This window comes from Panicum virgatum, chromosome 2N (genome assembly GCF_016808335.1).
Source record: "Panicum virgatum strain AP13 chromosome 2N, P.virgatum_v5, whole genome shotgun sequence".
In the NCBI taxonomy this organism is placed as follows: Eukaryota; Viridiplantae; Streptophyta; class Magnoliopsida; order Poales; family Poaceae; genus Panicum; species Panicum virgatum.
In genome coordinates this window covers 2,575,158-2,598,928 of record NC_053146.1, presented here as the reverse complement: position 1 = coordinate 2,598,928, position 23,771 = coordinate 2,575,158, and the positions used below count along the sequence as shown (strand labels likewise).

The window sequence follows — 23,771 nt, the reverse complement described above, 5'->3', positions numbered from 1 at the left end:
CTGTCGTATTAAGAAAATCGCCTCCATGGTTGACCTTCTAGGCATGAACCCAAATTGATTTTAGGTCACACTTGTCACTCTTCTTAGGCGATGCTCGATAACCCTCACACAAAGCTTCATCGTATGGCTCATCAGTTTAATCCCATGGTAGTTAGTACAACTTTGAACATCGCCATTGTTTTTGAAGATAGGTACTAATATATTTCTCCTCCATTCTTCCGGCATCTTGTTTGACCGAAAAATGAGATTAAAAAGTTTAGTTAACCATACTATTGCTCTATCTCCTAGGCATCTCCACACCTCAATGCGGATACCATCAGGGCCCATCGCTTTACCTCCCATCATCCTCTTCAAAGCCTCCCCGATCTCTACCTCCTGAATTCTCCTCACAAAACGTCTGTTGGTATTGTCAAAAGAGTCATCTAAATCAAGGGTAGGGCCCTCACTCTCCCCATTAAACCACTTGTCGAAGTACTCTCTCCATCTATCCATGATCTTCTCATCCTTCACTAGCAGTCGATCTGTCCCATCCTTAATGCATTTGATTTGGTTGATATCCCTTGTCTTCCGCTCGCAGATCCTAGCCATCCTATAAATGTCCTTCTCCCCTTCTTTCGTGCCTAGCCGCTGATACAGGTCATCATACGCCTTACCCTTTGCTACACTCACAGCTCGCTTTGCAACCCTCTTCGCTAATTTATAGCCCTCGATGTTGGCTGCACTCTTGTCAAGGTGGAGGCGCTTGAAACACTCCTTCTCCTTAATAGCCCTTTGCACCTCGTCGTTCCACCACCAGGTGTCTTTCCCCTCCTGTTTGCCTCCCCTACTCACGCCAAACACCTCTGAGGTCACCTTCCGAACACATGTTGCCATCTTTAGCCACATGTCATCTACATCTTCTCCTTCTTTCTAAGGCCCCTCACCTAGCATCCTTTCCTTAAATGCTTATACCGCGTCCCCTCTAAGCTTTCACAACTTTGTTCTCGCAATCTTGGCACATTTGTCCCGGTGGACACGTACCCGAAGACGAAAGTCTGCCACCACAAGCTTATGTTGAGGGACAACACACTCCCTAGGTATCACCTTACAATCTAAGCAATCACGTCTATCTTCCCTCCTAGCAAGGATAAAGTCGATCTGGCTCGAGTGTTGTCTACTACGAAACGTCACAAGATGGGATTCCCTCTTCTTAAACACGGTATTCGCTATCAACAAGTCGTAGGCTAATGCGAAGTTCAACACATTCTCCCCCTCTTGACTCCTGCTACCATACCCAAAACCCCTGTGCACTCGCTCGAACCCTACATTAGTCGCACCCACATGGCCGTTGAGATCTCCTCCTATGAAGAGTTTCTCGCTGGTAGGCACGGTACTAACCATGCTATCTAGATCTTCCCAGAACTGCATCTTGATGCTCTCACTAAGGTCTACCTGAGGGGCATAGGCACTGATCACATTTAAAACCGAATATCCAACTACCAATCGTATTAGAAAAATTCGGTCGCCTTGCCTTCTAACCTCTACGACTCCATCCTTAAGGCTCCTATCAATCAAGATGCCTACACCATTCCTATCCGGAGTTGCTCCCGTGTACTAAAACTTGAAGCCAGTATTCTCAACCTCCTTCGCCTTCTGGCCCTTCCATTTAGTCTCCTAAACGCATAGAATATTTACACGCCTCCTAATTGCTGCATCAACTAGCTCTCGCAACTTACCCGTTAGGGACCCTACGTTCCAGCTACCTATACGAATCCTAGTTGGCTCGGCTAGCTTTCTTACCCTTCGCACCCGTCGAGGGAAGTGCGAAGACCCTTGCTCATTTTTCACTACACCGGGGCGTAGATGTAGCGCGTCATTCAGGTGACGACCCGACCCTTGCTCACTTATCATCGTACCCAGGTCACGATACGACGCGCCCTTGGGGGGATGGCGACTCGGCCCTTGCCCATTTATCACCACACCCGGGTTCCGATGTAGCGCGCGCTAAGAGGGTTACGCCCCAACGAGTTTCTTGTGGGTTTCAAATCCATTAGAATGGCTATTTTTTATGCTGGTTTGCCAAAACCTAACGCAACCCTCCTCCTTTACTCGGACTTGGGACCGATTATGCTGAGACGACTCAGAAGAGAGAGTCTTCCAGTCAGCATAGGCGGAGCCTTGGCCTACACGTACAACTCAAAATTTCAGCGACGGAACTAGATGGTCAGCTTGGCTCGGCTCAGCTAGTTGCCAATCTTGTGCAGCGTTGATCTCTCTTCCTGTAGCATATGCCTGGAAGAAGTACCAGTAAGCTTCTTGGTTTATGAGATTGTGTACCGTTCTGAAACTCAATCTTGGTCAACCATGATACGATTTTATTAACAGAAGAACATCTATCATCATTTATCAACATCTAGATCAATACACCTACTTCATCTAAGGTGCCGATGCTTGATTACACCATCGCTTACAAGAACCATTACGCTGTAGTGATTGTGTGGCGCAGCGGCCTGATTTAATCGTCCCCGCCGGCAAGGCTCGTCTCCTGAATCCTGATGCAATGCCATTGCTAGCCATCAGCACTAGACGTCTGCTTTAGCTGCGGTCTGAGCAGAAGCTCTCGGCTGCGTTCTTGCTACGTAGACATCCCTATTCAGAAAGAGAGATACGAGAGAAACAATACCATGGGTTAGTCCATGATCCTAGTTGCCAATGCTTTGGCCTAATACAAACTGAAACTTATCTGTAACTGCAAAGGTAGGTAACAAAGTTCTTCAGAGAAAAAAAAATGCAAAGGTAGGGACTGAAGAGTATGTTGATTGGATTGGATGTCTCTGCTTTTGCACGAAGTTAATTCAGAATCAGGTAGCAATCAGGGAACAAATTGCAAGTTTCTTCATAATCAGGTGGCAGCAGCAGAAGAAGAAAAAACAAGGGAACAGAAGAACAGGAAGCAAGTCATCCCTTGCGTCAGAGTTACCCACTGCGTCAGGTAACAACCGTCTTATCTTTGCTAGATAAGTATATATCCTTTCTTGTTCTGCTCCTATGTTTGAAAGTTTCATCGTAATGCACGAGTGGCAGCCTTCTGCAGTTTCCAGCAACAGACAAATTGTACACCGTACTGCTGAAAAAAAGGGAAATTGAATCGTTGGCTCGGAGCTGAACTGGATAGCTTTCTTTCTTTTTTCTTTTTTTTTTGAAGCGGCAACTGGATAGAGAAGCTTATTTTATTTTTCATTTTTTTGGGGCATCAGACTGGGGCATAATCACACCATTTCAAAAGTTAAATCAGCTCATCACCACTGTACTAAATATGGTTTGACCCTGCTGAATCAACTGTGCCCCCATTGTCATCCTTGGTCAGAACTCAGAAGAACACCATTGTTGTATTGCTAGCAAGTGAAAAAAAAAATGATCTGGAACACAGGGAAATATGCCCTCTTACAATGATTTGGGGAAACACGCAACTTTCCGTGTCAGTATAGGAGGAGCCAGAGACAGGCAAAATGGAATTCGTTGCGAAGATTTCATGTACTGAAGATGAGCTTCATTGCGTTGCCCTCTCTTGCAATGGTTTTGACAAACAGCAACGAGCATTCCATGCTACTACTACTACAGCATGACCCACAGAAATAAGCAAAAAGTTACCTATTGAAGCCTACATTATTAAGTCCATATAGTATTAAATGTAGCAATTAAACATGAGCTCCATACATCGCTACACATAACAATCATGCAAGCTTCATTCATTCAGTCTACAAAACTGATGGATGCTGCATTGTACTGAGCAATAACCACCACCCATTTTGAGAGAAGTGACCACCTTCAGCCCCTGCCAAACAGTCAACTGAAGGTTCAGTTCAAGGAGGGCAGCAAGTACAATGTCTGGGACATTAAGCGGAAATAAAGATAGGAACTATTACCTTACTTGGTTTCCCCCTCATCATTTAGCATGAAGCCACTCCACAGTAGCGAGGTCTCATCTTTTGTGTCGGCCGAAGTGACGATAGTCACGTTGAATCCTCGGATATGCTCGAAGATCTCAAAGTGATCTTCCAGTTCCGGGGAGAACTCACAGAACTCCGTCTCCATGAAGAACTTTATGGTGTTTTCCCGAATCTAACATGGACATCACTGTCAACATTCTGACCAAGAAATTGTACGTTGCATGCCCTCGGAGAACACTCTGTCGTGCAAAGGCATTGCCACTGTCTTTGCCAGCCCCAATGAATGGATTGGTTCGAGCAGACTTTCTTGCTTTAGAAAAAGGGTCACTTTGTACCTCTTTGAATCTCTGGCCACTCAAAATCTCCATTGCCAATTTTCCAATTGGAACCCTCAAATCAGAACCTGCTTTTGGTGCTAATCTGATTCCATACAATCCAGGAACTTGCATGATATTGGCATGGTTCTGTTTCAGCAACAGATCCTGATGTAGTACATCTTTGTAATGGAAATGTAGTGGAAGCATCATGGCTGTTCCGCTTTTCTTTGCAATACGTGATCGATTACGCTTTGGTTTGGGTGCATCCAATTCCAAGCTCATCTCTAAGTTCCCCACTGCTTCACTGGACGGTGCTGCAAAATGACGAAGGCCCTGTGTGGAAATTTGTAATTAGCTCAGTGAAAACATCGCCTTCTTATAGAAGCATAAAAATTAAAGAAAATGTTGAATTACGTGTAGGGTGATAGAACCAAAACGAAACAGAAAAAGGAGATGGTGCAAGGACAATTCTTCACTTAATTTGTTTGTCAAATATGATAGTATTGGACCAAGGAAAAGTTATCTATGTCATTGGGCTGTGACCACTAGGGGGGCATATATAGTTCCTAAAAGCCTGTGGTGGCAGTCATAGTTTTATCATTAGTGATAGTTCAAAATGTAAGATGACTGCATTTTTAATTGGCACACTTGTGAGATCACTTGTGTTCTTCATTCCAGCAGCTACACACAAAACTGAATATGGTTCTGAGTTGTTGCCTTGTTAGAAATGTAGGCTGTCTGATTTGATCAAGATAGGTTTGTTTAAGCAGTAACAGCAATCATAAAAAATGTGAGTGATAAAATTATTTTTGAAAGCCACATGAAAGGATTTTGGGCAAGAATAAATTCTCCTGGGTCACACACTACAACAAGGTAAACTACCCATCAAGCCAATTAGCTAACATAAACATCAGTGATAAACTACTTTTTTGTTACACAGTGAGAAAATTTAAAAATGAAACTTTCATTGACTTTGAGTCGAGAGGAAAAAGATGTGATTGAGAATGTGGAACAAAACAAACAAAGCATATATTCAGGGATCATGTTTCTGTGAGCATTGAGCCTTAAGACTTGCAACGAAGCAAACAATCCCATAAGTTTGTTCTGTACCCTAAGTTTCAACCAAGGCCATAAGGTGGTTCAGTTCCTTGCTTGCAATGGTTCTCACGCTCATCTAGAGTTAAAAAAAAAATTGTGAGAGTATCAGTATTATTGGCGAAGTTCCAACATGCAGATGCAGTTGCCCATGTCAAATGTTTGAAGATATTCTCCTCTATTTATTGGCGAAGTTCCAACATGCAGATGCAGATGCAGTATCAGTTATAGATTTGTGAGCATCCTTATTGCTTATGACCTTATCAATACCACCTCTATTTATTTTAAATGTTCGCACTTTGAAATGTTGATCATTTATAACATCTATTATCTATATATGAAAAATTTCAAGTTACAAACCATTTATATTATCGGTACTCAATTATGTACTATTAATGTGTATTGGACTGTAAAAAAAATTTACACCATTTGAAATTTTGAATACCAACCTTATGAATCCTGGGCCCGCCCCTGGTATTAACCCTGCACGTCTCCCCAACCTATGCTACTTGGACTTGTTTGTGGAAGATATAGACGAGGCCGGTCTGCGAGCCGTGGGCGGGTTGCCACAGCTCCGTCGGCTTAATCTTCATAGGCCTCGGCCGTATTTATCGTCGTCCGGTTCCACAGCAACTGTTGTTATTGCCGGCGATGGCTTCTTCCAGAAGTTGCGACTTTGCAGTTTCAGGGGCTGGATGGTGCAGTTTGTGGTCAACGAGGACTCGGCTTGTGTTTCATTTAGCCTCTGGAAGGGAAAGCAGCAGGGTGCTCTGGCGGCCTTTGGTTCCAGCACAGAGGACGAGTCCTCCAGCAGATCAGTCCCACCAACCGTGATGCCAAATCTCCAACACCTCGAGTTTCATGTTCCCGTCAGGGCCCTATACAAGGATGGGAACGGTAGCTGCCGCATCCTGGGGTTGCACTGCCTCCTTTCGCTTCGCAGCGTCAGAGTATTTGTCGACTGTGAGGGTGCCTCTCCTGATGACGTGGAGAAAGCAGAGGCTGAGCTGAGGCACGCAGCACAACTCCATCCCAACAGCCTCATGCTCGATCTCCCTCGATGGAATCAAGGTAAAATGATGCGACACTCAACGGATCAAATCGGCGATCACTCAACGGATCAAATCGGCGATCAGGTACATACAAGATGCTCTGCTCACTCGCGTTCGTATGTGAATTCAACAATTTTTTATTTTTTTATACTGACGATCAAATTACTTCCCGCTTCCAGTCCAAGGATGGTGATGATTTGTGTGAGGAGGAAGAGGAAGAGGAAGGTGAGGTCTCATCTGCTGGCGATGAGGTCATTGCCACGGAGTTAGGAGCCGATCCCACCAGCGCTTGAATCAGTTGGACGCAAGTCATCCTTATTTCCTTCCCGTAGCATACATGTAAGCAGACTCATTTCGGACCCTGCATTCTACTTCAACATTATTATTATTTCTTCATCTGTTTCATTTTCTTCGTCCGTTGCACTACCTTCTTCCACGTTAATAGTCCGTCCGGGAATCAGTTACTAGCATGCGTGTTTTCAATGTTCCTCAGTTCGTTGGCAAACAGACTGTATTTTACTTCCTCCAGGTATACATGTAATTAAGGAAAAGGTCCAATTTACTAATCCGATGAAGATTCTCTTACTTCTCGGTCTGTTTTATTTTATTCTTTTTCTACCATCTTCTTGGATGTTATGCCATGAATATGTTACTATAATGTTTTTGCTTTGGTAGGTTAGATTGCATGCCGCATTATACCCTATTTATTGATCATTAATAATTGCATTAATACACAAATTAAATCTCTTGGTAGCCAATCCTCGGCATATCAAATTTCGTTCAGTAGTATTGCGCCAATCCGTTCTTGTGTCTGAGTTCCATTTCCGATGACTTTCGCCGCTCATTAACGTTGGTTTCAGCGTGTGGTAGATATTAGGTTTCTTGACCACCTTCTCCTCTGCCCTCTCGCAGGTCCAGCTTGGCTTGCTCAATGGGAGGACTTAATTTCACCACGTTGGAATTGTGGCACTACGTGTGACCTGGCGCAAATGGGGCCTTCCTGTCTATCTTTGTGGGTCCATGTACTTTCATTGCTTCTTAGCTTAGAAAAAACAAAAAAAAAAAATAGAAAACCAGAAAAAAAAACAAAAAAATGCAAAACCTAAAAACTACAAAAATGCATTATTTCTATATTTCTTTTTTTGGTTTCATTGCTTCTTAGCTTAGAAAAAACAAAAAAAACAGAAAACCAGAAAAAAATGCAAAACCTAAAAACTACAAAAAATGCATTATTTCTATATTTCTTTTTTTTTTGGGGTGGGTGGGTAGGGAACTCCGCCTATGCAACTTGAAGTAACACTTAATTTCGCATAGCTGGTCCCAAGCCCAGAAAAAAAGGAGGAGGGGCTACCCATTCACATTGCTGAGATGTTGTAACACTTTAACTGTTTGGTCATATGGTTTTGTTCCCATCGTTCTTATGGTTTTAAGCCCATCGGTCAGTTCCACGACAAAAATATTCTCAGATTTGAATAGTGCTGCATCCTAGGAACAAAAATTGTCATAGACTATAGGTCTTGATGGTGCTTTTATGAAAATACGAATCTGTTGTGTGAGAAATTTTTTTCTTTTCGTTTTTAGTATATTACAGTAATGCTGAACTTTTGATTTTCCCATGGCTATCTTAGGATGCTCTTACTTTTAGTGGTAGATATAAAATTATTAAACCGTTTCAAGTGTTACAAGACCTCATCATCAAGCTAAGCTACCTCATTATTAACTCGTCAGCTTCAGTCGTGGAGTATTCTCGCCACCTACCGTTGATTTGCTTTCAAGTTTTGGAGCTGTTGCCTCACCACATAAATATTCAGTGGGTTTCTCTAGAGGCGCACCCTTCCCTAGAGGCGCGCAGGGCACATCTAGGGTTTCTCCCGAGGCCGCCTCCTCCGTGACGGTGCTAGGGTTTGAAATCAGTGGTGGTGGTGGAACCGGGACATGCCGCTGCCACCTCCAGGCGGGACAGATCCATAGACCTCTGGACCCCGGAGGCTGCCCTCGGTGCAGTCAATGCCGACGAGGAGATGGGATCCAGCCTCGACGCCCGCCGGTCCAGCCTCGGTGGCCATGGATCTGGCAAGGTGGGTTGTTCCCTCCTCTACTCCTCCAATTTACAGCACACCCCGCTCTTCGTCCCCTATGAGCCCGGCCCCTCTCAATCCCCTCCTGCTCCAGGTATGCCCTCCCTTTCTCTTCCCTTTCTGCTGTGGGTAGGTCCCTTACTAGGTGTGTGATGCGTCTTGGGTCGTTTCGGTAATGTGTTCGATGATATGCCTCCGAGGTTATCCTTGCATTGGTTTGATAAATTGTTCGTTCCCCTTCACAGATCAGACAAACTCTAGGTAAAAGGCCTCTAGCTCCTTGATGTGTTGTATTTATGCAAATTGTTCCTGTTCTGAATAATCTAGTTCTTACACTTGATATGTGATGAAGAATTATTTATAAGCTCCAGAACATGCTATATGCGAAGGTGTATATACTCTAAACCTGTGCTTGTATAGGCTATAAAACAAGCATTTGACCTGTATTGAAAGTATTCTCTATATGGCTCAAAAAGTTTGGATGTTCTGTTGAGAACATTTGTTTGTTGACCGAACATATTCTCTATATGGCTCAAAAAGTTTGGCATCTTTCTTGTTTTGAACATGTTTATGCAAGTATGATCTCTGCATATCCATCTGGTACTTATCTGAATTATATTGTGGATCCATGTCTTCGTTTTTATTTGGACATGAGCCTACTGTCAATAAAGAAAACTGATAGTAAGGACCCAATAATTTTCACTTCTTTTGGTGCCCCTCTGCACCTCATCCTGATCTTAAATTCCGCTTAATCGTAGATGCAATTCATGCACAATTGAGCGAAAACTCATTGATAACTGTCTCTGTTGCTGAAGATATATCATAAAACATGAATATAGCTTTGTTCTAGGAAGCATTATGTTGCTCTTTCATTGATAATCATCTTTCTCAATGCACGTTCATGGGATGTAGCTGTAAAAAGCTTTCCCAGGGAACACCAGATATAACCTGGTGATCTTTCTTGTTCCAAAGTTTATTTTGGTTGCTTGTTTATATATTTTCTTGCACCTGTATCAGCTTTATGTGGTATCAAGATTAATTACTATATTGCTGCTATGTTTCTCTTTATCATCTTATTGCAGCTTGGCTTCTGGCAATTGCTATGATGTATGATGGTGTATCTTTGTTAATCCTTTTTCCGGTATTGAATACACTTGGAGCATGAATTACCTTCTGAACCTTCTATCACTTGAGTTTCTTTATAACATTTCATTGCTGGTAGCATTTGGTGCAGAAAAACTAACAATTCTGTTTGGTCTACAGGCTATGGTTAAAAAGGGCCCATCTTCCCCTCCTTTGTTTGTTCCTGCGTCCCCTCCTCCCTTACTCTGGTGACTATGTACGACTTATTTGTTGCTGTCGATGCCAATTGTGTGAGATACATCTGAGAAAGATTTTTTTACTAAGCACTTGTGCATGCCGATATACATCTGAGAACAAATTTTTTTACTGAGCACTTGTCCATGCCGATGATAATAGTTTTCATTCTGCCTAAGCACTTGTTCAATGCCAATGATGATTTTTCTTATTTTATTTTATAATTTTGCCGAGGCATTGGGCATTTTCAATGATGTTTTTTGGATGCTACACTTGAGATGAGGCATTGGACATGTGCAGTGATGGCTAATTTTTTTCATACTAAACATGAGCCGAGGCATTGGACATGTGCAATGATGGTTAATATTTCTCATACTAAACTTGAGCTGAGAGAAAATTTTTCTCAGCTTGAATATGTAAGCTATGCTACTAATGTTTTTTCTTCTTATTTGACAAAATACAGTGGTTGATACAATATCAGCTCTACCGATGTCCTTGATATTCTTTCAGCTCATTGATGAACTGTGGAGATTCTTGCTTCGACAGCTGTGGTAAGTATCTGACCAAACATCTTGATTTATACATTTAGTATATGACCTCATTATATATGTATTGGATGCTCTATCACTTGCAATTGCAGTAAGATCATGATGTACATGTCATTTGTTGTCAATGTTGGTGCTCCCAAACTACTTACTGTATTGATATATTTATGAAAGCTGATTATTTTTATGATATATCATATATGCCATGTAGAAAGCATTGACCTGAGTTTTGTTGATACTCTGTTTTACTGCTTCGGAGCCAGAACAAGAACAAGAATCCAAGCCAGAACCTGAACTATTATGTGCAGTCACACATACAGATGAGTAAAAATATTGAGACTGTCTGCATTCTACTGCTTGTCTGATAAAAAAGACAGTAACCTATTCATTCTAATGTATATGAGAATGGCCTGTTTTTTTACTGTTTTCAGCTTGGACTTACAGATTTAAAACTTATTTACTTTGATGCTTTTCTTAATTATATTATGTTGCTCTTTCTGGGTACTGAACAGATGCTCTTGCTTGATTTATTTTACTGTTGGTTAACTCCCAGTTTGAGTAATATACTTGCTTTCTGCAGGTCACATGCTTCAATCTCGGTTCGTTAGGAAGTGAAGGGCCACATTTTGGTATGTTTGTGCATTTCATATTAGCTGGTAGTTGCCTCGTGCTAATGAGTTTGGATATCTTAATACTTTGATCATAATAGGAAGAGGCTACATGCATGGTTAAATCTGAAATAGATGCATGATGGATGCAGTCTATGCTACTTTGGCAATTGATCCTCATCTTGAGACTATGTAGAAAGAGGTGAAGCAGCTCATTGGTATTGATAATTCAAGGGGTGGGGTCATATCAATGGTCTCATTGCCCTAGTGGGACGAGGTGCCCTACGAGATGATGAAGATTGTATCAGTTGTTGGAGGGGGATTGTGCAAGACTACTCTTGCCAAGTAGTGTATGATGAGCTTAAACCTCAACTCGATTGTGGGGCCTCTGTTTTGGTTGGCCGAAATCCTGGTTTGAAGAAAATTTTTATGGATATTCTTTCAGATCTTCACAGGGGCGACAATAAACCTGTTGACGCTCGTTAATGACACCTTTTTAGTGTTGTTTTGGTGTGGTTTTCATACTCATTCTTATACTAACCCGCCACTTGGCACTTGAAATAACCCCATTTTTGCATATGTATCTGGTTTTGGAACAATGTTCTTTTTTGAAGGAAAATGGACCTAAATGAACTACTTTTGCACAATGCTCAAAACCATGGACGGGAGCCCAGAACTCACTTAGGAAACAGGCCTCGAAAAGGGCCCAGGGCACCCCAAATCCAAGCCTAAACACCTAGCCTGGCCCGGTTCGAAGCGCATTAGCACCCCCCCTTCACAAAGCAAAGGAAAGTTGTTGACTAATTATGAGAAATACACTACTACTAGTATAGTAGTATAGCTTAGCTAGCTTATCCACAGATGGAAAGACAGAAGCTATCAAACGCCTCCGTGAAGGTCTGGGCCGGCCTCGCGCAGTGGAGCTTGCTGCACGAGCCATCCTTGCACAGGCACACCACACCCATCCTCTCCATGTCCTCTGCCTGCACCTCCTCCTCCATGGCGCCCTGCTCCTCGACGACAATGACCTTGCACCAGACGGCGAAGCAGTCGCCCTTCAGGAACCTGGAGCCGCCGCCTTCGAGGGCACCGGCGCCGATGAACCTAGGGAAGCCCCAGGACTTGCCCGGCTGGAAGGGGGAAACCTGCAAGCGCTTCCGGTGCCGGCACCAGAGCGGCAGCAGCGGCCATTGGTCGACCAGCTCGAACTCGACCTCGGCATGGACGGCGGCGCTCGTCCTGGGGTCAGTGAGGGATAGGTACAGCGAGACGAAGCTGGCGTCCTCCTTGTGCGCCCCGTCCAGGTAGCAGCAAATCTTCCAGGTGTGGCCGTCAGCCCTGAACTTGCCGGACAGGAGGGGGCTGCCGTTATCGCCGCACGTGTGCTTGAGCTGCGAGTAGCCCTCCACCTTGAGCATGTGGTGCCCGGTGCCGACCGCCCTCGTGACAACGTTGGACACGGTCACCTCCTTCGGGAGCAACGTGCGGATCAGGTCGTCGTCCTCGGCACCGGCAGCTAGGGGCGCGTACAACGGGGACATCGCCGCCGAATAATCGTCGTCAGTGGGAACTAGCTAAACTAGAGGTGATAATGGGCAAGTACGAGTAGTATTAGAGGTGATAATGGATCATGACTCTATACTTTTATCGCAATCCAACTTGATCTTCATAAATACTCTATTTTTAGCTCAAAATTCTATAAAACAAAAGTTCGGCTCTTTTTAAGTTGTACCCTAGATTATATCTAGATTAAATTATTTTAGTCTCCTTACCACCTCTACTAGAAGTACTATACGACTACGACATGGCCTATCCCGACCACGTACGGAATTATAGCCTTATATATACCATGAAAAAACAAGCGCAAAGTCTATCCAGCGACGGGTCGCCCCAGCAACCCAACGCGCGACCCTCGCAGCCCAGCAGGCCGACGCGAGCCCACGCTCCCTTTTTCGGCCTGTTTTGACCGTCCCACGCCCCTTTCACCTACCGTCCCCCAAACGCCGCCTCCACCTGCACACCCCCAACGGCTGCCTCCAGCGACAGGGGGCGAGAGCAGCCGTGCGGGTCCTGGTCGCCGGCGAGGAGCGGCAGCAGAGGACCGGCCGGCGAGGAGCGGCGGCAGAGGACCGGCGAGGAGCGGCGGCAGTGGATCGGGGTCGCTTGCTCCGCTGCGGATTCAATGTGAGTTGCAACCCCCATCCTCTCCCCCTCCCCCCCCGCCATCTCACACCTGCCCTGCCCTCCCCCGCCATGGTGCCGCAGCCGAGCTCGCGCAGGAGGCGCAGGAGGTAGAAGGAGCCCCCACGCCGCATGCTATTGCTCCACCCGTAGTTGGCTTTGCTGTCGAGGTAGAAGGGGGGCTCGCCCTGCCGCCTGCCATCGCCATGGGTCCACCCGCACCCCCTAGCTGTAAAGGTAGGCGGCAAAGTTGCAGAGGATCCACGGCGTGTTGTAGAGGTAGAAGGGGCTCCGTGCCGCTGCCGCGCATTGCTGCCTCCACCCGCACACCCCCTGTAGTACAGGTATGCAGCGAAGTTGCTGGACCCGCGGCATGCTGTAGAGGTAGACGGGGCTCCCAGCTGCCGCCGCCATTTGCGTCGTCCACTCGAACCCCCTTGCAGCACAGGAACCCGTCGTCGCCATGGCGTAAGCAGTGTTTCGGTGCCGCGCCCATGCCTCTCTTTTTGCCGCTGGCTGCGGCGATGGGGGAATCCTGTATTTTTTTTTAGTGTCAAGTTATGTGAATTTTTTGCACGCAAATAGCGTCTGAATTCATCTATTAAGAACTGAATAATGTTCTCCATTATGAATTTATGGAAACAGCAGCAAATCAGTTGTTTTCAGATTCCATTTTTTGTATGTTTCCTATGTCTGGTGCCCCCATAGAACCAAATTACACGACATGGGGAAATCTAGTGAGTCATTTTGACATCAGTCATTTTTCAGTGTCAAGTTGTGTGAAATTTTGCATGCAAATAGCGTCGATTTAGTGTCAAGTCAGACATCCCTGTATTGCCAAGTTACATACTCAATATATAGTATCACATTAGGGTCAATATACGTTTTATATACTCTAACTCAAATTTTTGTGCCTGTTTTTTTAGCATGGCTAAGAAACGGAACCTTGAAACTATGGGACATCCATCTCCACCGAGAAGAAATACAAGAGCAGCTTCTAAATCAGATTTGGGAGGTTGTGGTGCTGGTGGGCCCTCACAAACACAGCGTGCTAGTGATGCTGCCCTCTCGCCGAAGAGAGTCACTAGAGCAAGCTGCAGGGATATCAAGGGAATGCCGGATCAAGATGTGGAAAACAAGAGGCGCAAGAAAAGCATCATCATGGGCGATGAAGTAAAGTAGAAATCAAAAGGAAAAGAGGCGATGGATGAATGCCACACAATCAAGAAGCAACCAGATAAGGTTCAACACACCCTCCTTCTCCTTTTGCATTTTTTTATTCACACACCTCCCATTTCTTGAAGCACTTGTGTTTTTGCCACTGTTTTTTTTCTAGCGCTACATACTGATTTTTTTTACACTTTTTTTCATGTTCAAGGACTTGAGGAAAAAGGGATCAGTTAGGAGGTTGATACTTATTAACAGCACACTAGAAGATCCTCAGAAAAAGGAGATCGAACGAGTCAGTTTTGGGGGGCTGCTTCTAGTTCAATGTTGGTCAGTCCCAGAGAAGCTATCTTCCTGGCTCATCAAGAGATTTGATGTCACAATATCCGAATTGGTCATACCGTACAGGGGCAGAATAAAGGTTGATGACCACGCTGTCCACAGGATCCTGGGGCTCCCAATGGTTGGAGAGCACATCGATTATGCAAAGAACAGCTTTGCTGACACATATGAAGAATTTTACAAAGTTTTCAACCATGAAAATGACCAAAAAGCGCCAACATTCACCGAAGCTGAAAATTGGCTATTGGGTGAGGGAAAGAAGAGGAGTGACACCATATGGCTGTGGTATTGGCTTGAGTTTGCCATCAGCTCATTCTTGTGCCCTACTTCAAACCCAAGTTTGTGTGTGCGGGCGTTCCATGCGATCGCAGATATAGAAAAGATCAACAAATACAATTGGTGCAGGCTTGTAGTTGAAAAATTGATTAGAGGCATCACGGAGTTCAATGAAGTAGGAAAGAAATCAGTGTCAGGCTGTCTTTTTCTCCTTACGGTACGGCGGATTATCCCCCATGTGTTTTTTTGATTCACACAATGCAAGTTATTTGTTTTTGCCCAACTATATAATCTGAGTTCCACACATTACCTACAGATTTTGTATTTGGATGCCCTCGACACCGGTGATATTGTAGATCAAACTGCAAAAGTAAGAGCTTCTATTTGGACACAAAGCTTGGTTACCAGAATCACTACAATGGACAAGGTATCCAGCACTGAATTTGGGAAGTTACATGTGAGTCATTTGTCCCTTTTTTTCTCTCAGTTTTTCATGGAGTATCAATCTGCATGTTGTCTTAGTATCAACTTACTCATGGACATGTATCAACTTACATCACCACCTTGAGTCAAGTTGACTATATACGTCATATAATTTTTTTTGCAGCTCAAAGCTAAGTACCAAATGAACTCCCCCAACATGCTCATACAACCAGAAAGAATTGATGAGTTTGTCAACTCCAACACGCCTACTGAATCAGTCACCATGGTAATTTAGCTTTTTTTTCACACTCCCACCACATCATGTGCAATGTATCAATGTTAATATATATAAGATTGCAATATATCAATGCAGGATAGGAACACCTTCAAGCAAGCCATCAGTGAGTTCAGCTTGGCCATCAATGAAGCAGTGGTAAATCTTACCTTCAAACTATCTCAAGGCGGCAAGCAGCCAACGATCAGCACAGGTGCACCAGCAAGAGCACAGAGCACACGTGCAGCTGCGGCAGAAAAACAGAGCAGCTCGGCAGCAACAAAAGACGAAGATGCTGAGTTCGAAGATAAAAGTGACACACCCTCCGGGGGGGATCTTGAGTACGCTGAGGAGTCTGAAGACGAGCCCATTGTTAATTGTGAGCGCAGATCCAAAAGAAAACAAGATGATGGGGGAAAGGGTCAGGAAAGTAGTAGTGAGGAATTGGAAGATTATGCCGATTCAGATTCTGGCAACGATCGGGGAGAAGATGGGGGAGAAGATCGGGAAGACGAGCCTATTGTTAGTAGGTATGCAATCATCAACTTTTCATGGATAGCAACTTTTCAACGATTATGTCTTCTTTTTCACCCATCATATATTTTTTTCAAGATAAATTTTGTTTCTTTTTTTTTTGCACAGGGATATAAATGAGGGATCTCAACTTGCTTGCAACACCCAGTCGCTAGACATTGATGTCACCGGCTTTACTGCAACACAAAGAGATGGTACACAAGAAGTTGACATCACCGGGCTACAGAGTCAACAAAATGATGATGAAATACAAGGTATATCGAGTTTTAATCTATACTAGCAATTTCTTCAGTACAAGGAGCAATTTACTTAGTTCTGAAGTGGCAAGTTATACATTTTTTACATGACTTTTTTTCATTTTTGTTGTTTGAGATTTTCAGTTCAAAGCAAGGAGAAAGGTATCCCTCAAGGCAAAGAAGACAACAAAGATGGTGATGACAAAGAAGAAGACAAAAAAACACACCACTAGCAAATTGTGATGATGCTAAAGGCAAACAGCCAAGGAAAGATGACGACCAAGATGATGAAGGATATAGTGGGGCCAACAATCCCGAAGAGCAAGCTGCAAGCAATATAGGGGATGAAAGTGGGAATGCAAGTCAAAGGTTAAGACCTCAAAATTCTAAAGGGACAGCAGATACAAAAGTCTCAGGCAAGTGCAGTGATGACCATCTGGAGCCTAGGGAAGAAAATACGCTGAGTATCAGAGAAGAGATGAAAGCATTAGGGCTACTTGATGATACAATATCAGGTCGTGCGACTGCAAAGCAAATGGTTTTTGAACCAATAGAGATTTTAGAAGTGAGTGCAATAGCGGAGGTGAAGAAAATGGTTGAGGATTGCATGCAGCCACTACCTATGCCGGACTCCGGATTAAATCTGCCACTCAAAGAAGAATCTGAGAAGTTCGAGGCTAAACAAATCAAAGATGCCATCGACAACCACCTTTCCCCTGAAACAAAAAAAAAAGAATTGAGGACCAATAGAACTGCTACAAGGACAGATTTTATGACTAGAAAGAAGTTGGCTGCTGAAAGTCCGAAGGCTGCATGCCACTTGCCTCCACTTGCACCCAAAAAGGATAATGGAAAGAAAACTTCAGACAAAATGCAGCTCCCCCAAGAAGTAAAGGGTTCAAACGAACTCAAACAAAACAGCAAAAGCCCACAGGTACAAATGGTCACATCATTTTTTCAGCATCAACTTGTGCATAAATTGTGTCAACTTGTGCACCACTGGACTAGCAATTTCCACATCACTGGCTATCAACTTTCTAAATAGCAATTTTTTTTCAACAGAGCAATGAAAATCAAAAAGATGAAGCATCTGCAGCATCATCAACAGCAGCAAGGATAAATGTTTACACCAAGAAGCCAAGGAAAATTTCAACTGAAATGGAAAAGCTAGTAGAAGCTTCGCTTCCAACAGACAAGGTTTTTGCTTGCCTCCTTTTCTTTTCTTTCTTTTTCTTTTTCTCACTTCCAATATGCCAAGGCATGTTTGTAAATATTCATTTTTCTCTAAAACGGCCAGGGTGAAGAGAGCAAAGGCCCGCTGGCAGCCAAAAAGTTAGATGAGAAAGCAAAGGTGCGAGTAGTTTTTTTAAGCACTACCCTGACATATGCAACCAACAAATTGAGTACAAATGTTTTTCCCCAAACATTTTTCCTTCCTTTTTGTTTTGGCAGGGCATTTCCGGTGAGGGAGGAAGCAATCTTCCAATCATGCGCACTATTGAGGAGATCAAGAAATCTAAAGGATACAGGGATGCCCCAGACGCACCCAGTTTCTCACTTGGGTTTGATGATGTTACCCAGAAGAGCCCAATTAAATCAACTACTGACGACTTTATCACCTCCTCAATGTTTGACCAACTTTGTGATGATGCCATGAAGAACTCAGCGAAGCATCAAGATTACCCCACCATAAACACAAACCCCACCATAAACACAAACCATTTGAGCCCGGAACAAGAAACCATATACAATGAAATTTGCAAGTGGAGGTCGCGGTCCGGTGCTGATACCAGGTATGTAGGTGAACAAATAAAGAAACTACACATGCACAATAAAACAGTACTAACAAGCTCTCCCTTTGTTTCACAATCCGGACGCATTCAAGTCAAATGAAATCACAGCTACTGCGAGTGAGCAAGCAAATAGCATGGCCATGGGCAGATCGCTAAACACAATTGCGCTCCAAGTTGGGACATTTGTATTGTCGAAAGATCCAGCACAAAGGAGGAAGAAAATAATGTCACCATGGGTTGGGGTAAATTACTTCCCCCCTCCCCTATCTAGTTATTGTATGATCTATTTTTATCAGTTGGGTCTAATAATGTGTCTTTTTTTTAACGGCAAAACAAACAGTTGAAGATGATGACGCCAACAGAAGCATATTGCAGGATGGTTGAGAAAGCATTTGATTTCCTCAACACAGAATATGATCTGGTATGCTCCTGAAAATATTATTTACCCCTTTTTTTTCATGTCTAGTTACTTACATTTTAGCACACAAGTTACATCACCTACTAGCAACTTACATATGAATTAATTATCAAGTTGTTCACCTGGAATCCAGATCTTGTTCCCAATCCATGAAGCAAATGAAAACGAACCGGATGTAGCAGGGCACTGGTTTACAGTTGTATTAAACCTGGCAGATAAAGAGTTCCAAGTCATTGATTCTCTAAGGACCTCTGGCACCCAGTCACTGGTTCTGAAAGCACACATGGTTCGCACGAAGATCATAACACTATGGAAGAAGTACACGGCAAAGCACAATGGGTGCACAGTCCCCAATATTTTTAGCTATGAACTTCGATTTATCTCGGGCTACCGGCAATTTGGAATGTAAGCACATAGCACTATGCCCCTCTTGTATCTTGTCCTTTTCTATCATATAGTTATTTTTTTATCTAACATTTTAATGATGTACACACTTTTTATTTTTTGTCCACGGCAGCCATGACTGCGGATTGTTCACCCTCAAGGCAATTGAGTTTTGGGATGGAAGCAGGCTGCCCATGTTTATTGGATCTAGTGAGGTAAATTTGCGGAAACAAGTTCTTCACCAGTGGATCACTAGTCCAGCAAACCAAGCTGATTGGAAGAGCACTCTCTATCAAGGAAGCGAGACAAAGTAAGTCACTACTCAAAGTTTAGCAAAGCATTCTTTTTTCTCTTCTTTCCCCCCTATCATGTACTCCTCCCCTGGTGAAGTAACTTGTTGTTTATTTCGTCTATCCAAACAATAGGGGGGAAGGGGCTGGTTGTAGCACATCAATGGGGAAAAGGACATAGAGGAAGCATCGGAAGGGGGGCAAGAAATGCAAAAATGGCGCATGGACGGCGTTTTTTTCCTCTCTTTTTTCAAGGATGACATGTAACAAAAGGCATTACTATTGTGTTTCATGTCAGTCACTTTTTTTTAATGCGTCTTTAGCTAAAGAAATTGTATGATGTGTGCCCCTTGCCAGAACTACAATGTTACAATGTTACACCCATTAAGTTCAAACCTCAAGAGTTGTGCATGCAGAGAAGTTCCTTTTTTAACACATATTGACACATCATCAAAACATAAGTCAATTGACACACCAAAACATAAGTCAATTGACACACCAACCGAGTGACACACCAACCAAGCTGAATAAGTCGGTTAACACACCAATACGACCAGAAGATCAGATGTGTGCATTATATTTTATAGACCAATAAATTTTTTATACACCAATAAGCTGATAAACCAATGGACATTTTGATGTCACACACCAGTAGTCACAAGTTGACACACCAATATGACACAGTTTGACACACCAACAGACACAAGTTGACACAAAGAATCGGTGTTTCTCTCAAAACCACACACTTAGATAGAGCCATCTAAAATGTTTGCAGCACCAATGCCTTTTTGTTCTACAGTTCCGTCGTAAGCTTCTTTGCAGGCTTGGATGGGCAATTTGCTGTATTATGCTCAGTACAACCACAATAGCCACATGGAATTTTTTTTGGCGGTTGCAGTCCCAACGGATTCTTTATTCTCTTCGATCTTGGGCGCCCTTGCCTTTTTGTAATAACTGGATCCTTAACCCCCAAATCAGCACCTGATGTAAAATAGAAAGTACAGTCAAAATGAAAAGCTCTCATATCGCTCCAAACTACTGTCAATTTTGCCTTTTTGTTTCTAACTTTTTTAGTATACCTATTTGAAGAGTTGGAGTCGTATCAGCGCCTGAAGCATTGCTTGCCTTTTTCTTCGAGATCTTACCGCCATGCCGGCCTCCACCAACCACGCTTCCAGCCTGCGCGACATTGGACTGCACTTGTGTAGCAAAACTCGCCACCCCTCCATTTTTGCGTGCATTAAGTTCAGCTTGCATCGCAGCGACATGTTTCAAAACTATGTTGTGACTTTCATCCTCAACCATGAAAGGTCTTACAAACTGGGCAAAGTTGGAGCAAATTGTATGGTAACGGACAGCATGCCTCCCCAGGTTTGAAATTTGCGTGGCCTGCAGCGGCTCACCAGCAACTTCCACATTGTCACCATCATTCGCCTTTTCAGTAGACCACCTAGGCAAAATGTAATGACATGGCACCTCACGGACAGCAAGTGCATCAAACACCTTTAGTATATGGCAGCAAAGAACCCCGTCCCTCTGAAACTTGCAACAATCACAGCTATACAAACCATCAACACTGTTTGCCGAAACCCTGAATGTTCTCTTCCCATATAAGAGATCGGGACAGCGCCCATATGGAACAACATCAAGTAAGCTATCACCTTCAACTCTAACAATACAGTAACTAGAACTCAGCTGTAGCTCATCTTGGAAAATATTGAACAACTTTCTTGTGTACATTTGCTTCATTTGTCTTTCCATGGGGTGCCCAGTCAAGTAGTGCGGAACCTTGACAGTTGTATTAGCCTCATGCATTGTTTGTTTGCCGAATATTCTATCCTGTATTTTCTTGTACTGGTGAACAAAGTTTAGTATTGAATTCATTGGGTTCACATATCGCTTCAGGACAGCATTGAATCCTTCGCTCCGTGCTATTGTTTGCAGAAAGGGGAAGAAGTTGTTCATGAAGTAAGCCGGAACCAAGCAATTTCTCATTTCATACAAATGCTTGAACCTTTCATCATCATTGATCTCATGTTTATCCAGCATAGCTTGCCATTTGAATTCAAACTCTACAATTGAGAAGCTATTGTCAACACAATCATTGAAATCATCAGCCAAGCCTGGTTTACCATCTAAGAAAGCCCCCAATCTTTTTCTAGCATTCTCCATGATGTGCCACCTACAGTTCCTATGGACTGAAGTGGTAAAAACTTGAGCAATCGCAGCCGCCATCACCAAATCTTGATCAGTGATAATATTAATAGGATCTCTGTCACCCATAGCCTTCTTGAACTCAGTAAACAACCACACAAAAGCTTCTGTTTTTTCATTCCTCATGAAGCCACAACCAAGCTGAATAGTTATTCCATTTCTGTCAATACCTGTCAAATTGATACAAGGGGAAAAATACATAAATTGATACCTGTAAATATTAAGTTGCTACACAAGCAAAACACAACTAGCCACATAATAAAGCACATAAATTGATACAACAGAAAAAAAGGACATGCGCAAAACACCAATGAGTTGTTTTTACCTATGAAAGGAGCACACGGCATATTATACATGTTGGTCAAGTAAGTTGTGTCAAAAGATATACAATCACCATAGAGCTCATATGACTTCCTTGCTGCACCATCAACCCAAGATAGATTCTCCACCCTATCAAATTCATCAAGGGTATAACTGTAAATGAAATCAGGATCCTCTTTCTTCAGTTCCTCAAAGTGATCAAGGGTTGCTTTCATGTCCTTTCCTCGATACTCAGCACAGTACTCCACTCTCAAATTTTTTGCATCACCTTCCGTGTATGGACAGTTTTCAATACCACCATACAACTCAACCATTATCTGGTAAGCGCGCGTAGTTGTTATGCAACACCCATGAAGAAACTTTATGAACTCCTTCTCTTCAGCGAGTATCTCTCTATGGGACTTCATGTACTTTGTAAGAGAGAACTTCTTCACACACTCATGATTGTGCTCCCGCTCAAAGTGAACGACCTCCCATTGAGATGGGGCTGTTTTTCTCACAATCATGCGTACAGGATAGCGAGTCCTATCAACATAATCTCTGCGCCTTTGCCTCACTATCTTCTTCTCAGTTATTGGTCCTTCCTCATCAAGTTTTGCTTCTTATTGACACCAGCTTTTTGGCATACAAAAATAACTTTCCTCTTGTCATTGTCCTTTTTGGATTCACGGGAGGTGTCAATTCTGATGGAAAAACCAGCGTGTCTAGCATACCTATTATAGTAAACCCTAGCATCTTGCGGGGTGCTAAATGTCATGCCAACATAGGGCTCTTGCGGTGTTGATAGAACCTCAATACCATCCTCTACATCACCCCCATCTATAGCAGTTTGAGCTGTTGTCACTATGAGACCATCAGATTCTACAGGCATTGATGAACTTGGTAGAGTAGGGACAGGGGTTATGGCAACAGGATCATCTTGAGACATAGCAATAGGATCATCTTGCGACACATTGATCAAATAAATAGTAACAGGATCATCCGCGAAACTAACATCTGCTGGTTCAATATTAAGGTCAAACCCCTCTATAGCCGGCATCTTTTTTTTTTTGAGCTGCAAATAGCAAAAGGAGAGAAGTCTGTTACTATCAAGTTGACAATTTTCTACAAACCGTAGTTTGACACAACAGCAAACTAACTTGACACTTCGGACAGACAAGTCAAAATAACAGATTTAGATCAGGGAAAAACATGCAGACAGAGAGAAATTGGAGACAAAATTGATACGCAGAACAAGATCAATGCGTGCTGCACCCCAAGATCAGAGGTGCAGCAAGCAGGATGTGAAGGGGGGGGGCAGGGGGCGCACCTTTTTCTGACGGGATGAAGACACCGAGCGGGAAGAGGCAGGCACGACTGAAGGGGATGGCAGCGAGCGGTCGTCGAGGAGGAGTCACGGAGCTCTGGCGGCGGCCAATGTGGGGGGAAGACGGAGGTTTTGGTGGCGCGGCACGAAGCCTGGCGGCGGCTGACGGGGCGGGACGAGGGGGGTGGGAGTTTTTTTTTGTCGGATGGATGGCGCTCCCCTCCAAAAGTAAGGGGTACGGGGCGTCGGGGTCGCGCGGTCGCGCTATGCGCGACCCGTCGCGCCTTATCCCATACATACCAATATATAAATTATAAAAATTATATCCTACAAGTATATATTAAATATTGTACGGAAACCAAAATGAACGCTTCGATATTTATCCCTCAAAAAACAGAAATAGGTAGGTGATGTGATGGGCATCGATCATGCGCGATAAAATCCTCGCGTCAATCTCGTGAACTCCTATCGTTCCCATCGCCGGCCCTAGGAAACTAAGCTTGCGCGCGCCCACGTCTCTTTGCGCTCGATCTGCCATGCCGGCGTCGGCGGCCATGCCGCCGCCACCGTGCGACCAGGAGGTGCTCACGATGACCGTCGGCTCCTACTCGGAGGCCATGAAGCTGGCCAACGGCAGTTGCGTCAAGTCTGCCCCGGTCCACGTCGGCGGC

The 23,771-nt window shown here is 43.8% G+C and overlaps 4 protein-coding genes, 3 long non-coding RNA genes and 1 pseudogene across 8 annotated transcripts; 5 read left to right on the top strand and 3 right to left on the bottom strand.

The window, feature by feature from the left end:
• Positions 1–3,482: 3,482 nt before the first annotated feature.
• LOC120663016 overlaps positions 3,483–23,771 on the bottom strand; it is a 37,267-nt pseudogene continuing 16,978 nt past the window's right edge.
• Positions 5,877–7,479, top strand: LOC120663018. Its single transcript, XR_005670254.1, has 3 exons — positions 5,877–6,477; positions 6,579–6,732; positions 7,306–7,479. It is a non-coding gene; the product is annotated as an uncharacterized LOC120663018 (long non-coding RNA).
• On the top strand, positions 9,406–11,360 carry LOC120663017. 2 transcript variants are annotated; one of them, XR_005670252.1, is made up of 3 exons: positions 9,406–9,810; positions 10,252–10,339; positions 10,914–11,360. It is a non-coding gene; the product is annotated as an uncharacterized LOC120663017 (long non-coding RNA). The 2 variants fall into 2 exon arrangements; XR_005670253.1 differs by having other exon boundaries at positions 9,407–9,810; positions 10,299–10,339.
• LOC120659111 lies at positions 11,793–12,482 on the bottom strand. Its single transcript, XM_039937166.1, has one exon. It carries the CDS (start codon positions 12,480–12,482, stop codon positions 11,793–11,795), a length of 690 nt encoding a protein of 229 aa, XP_039793100.1.
• Positions 14,541–15,543, top strand: LOC120663015. The gene is made up of 2 exons (XM_039942052.1): positions 14,541–15,124; positions 15,224–15,543. Exons 1-2 carry the CDS (start codon positions 14,750–14,752, stop codon positions 15,473–15,475), a joined length of 627 nt encoding a protein of 208 aa, XP_039797986.1. The 5' UTR covers positions 14,541–14,749; the 3' UTR covers positions 15,476–15,543.
• Positions 15,791–19,139, top strand: LOC120659110 (the record flags this gene model as incomplete). The annotated part of the gene is made up of 10 exons (XM_039937165.1): positions 15,791–16,134; positions 16,247–16,392; positions 16,519–17,308; positions 17,437–17,571; positions 17,672–17,725; positions 17,827–18,167; positions 18,244–18,409; positions 18,508–18,588; positions 18,719–18,990; positions 19,103–19,139. Coding segments are annotated over exons 3-10 (1,542 nt in total), but the record flags the coding sequence as incomplete, so codon positions are not given.
• On the top strand, positions 19,154–19,670 carry LOC120663019. Its single transcript, XR_005670255.1, has 2 exons — positions 19,154–19,279; positions 19,395–19,670. It is a non-coding gene; the product is annotated as an uncharacterized LOC120663019 (long non-coding RNA).
• Positions 20,301–22,833, bottom strand: LOC120659108 (protein FAR1-RELATED SEQUENCE 5-like). The gene is made up of 3 exons (XM_039937164.1): positions 22,585–22,833; positions 21,868–22,111; positions 20,301–21,643 (listed from the first exon to the last, which is right to left on the bottom strand). The coding sequence occupies exons 1-3, from the start codon at positions 22,831–22,833 to the stop codon at positions 20,301–20,303; spliced, it is 1,836 nt and encodes a 611-aa protein (XP_039793098.1).

Coding starts and splice junctions, on each gene's coding strand:
- LOC120659108 (XM_039937164.1), bottom strand. CDS start 22,833: ATGCCGGCTATAGAGGGGTTTGACCTTAATATTGAACCAGCAGATGTT. Junction 22,112..22,584: donor ATGTAGAGGATGGTATTGAG/GTTCTATCAACA, acceptor CGCGCTTACCAG/ATAATGGTTGAGTTGTATGG. Junction 21,644..21,867: donor GAAGTCATATGAGCTCTATG/GTGATTGTATAT, acceptor TCAATTTGACAG/GTATTGACAGAAATGGAATA.
- LOC120663015 (XM_039942052.1), top strand. CDS start 14,750: ATGGTTGGAGAGCACATCGATTATGCAAAGAACAGCTTTGCTGACACA. Junction 15,125..15,223: donor GCTGTCTTTTTCTCCTTACG/GTACGGCGGATT, acceptor CATTACCTACAG/ATTTTGTATTTGGATGCCCT.
- LOC120659111 (XM_039937166.1), bottom strand. CDS start 12,482: ATGTCCCCGTTGTACGCGCCCCTAGCTGCCGGTGCCGAGGACGACGAC.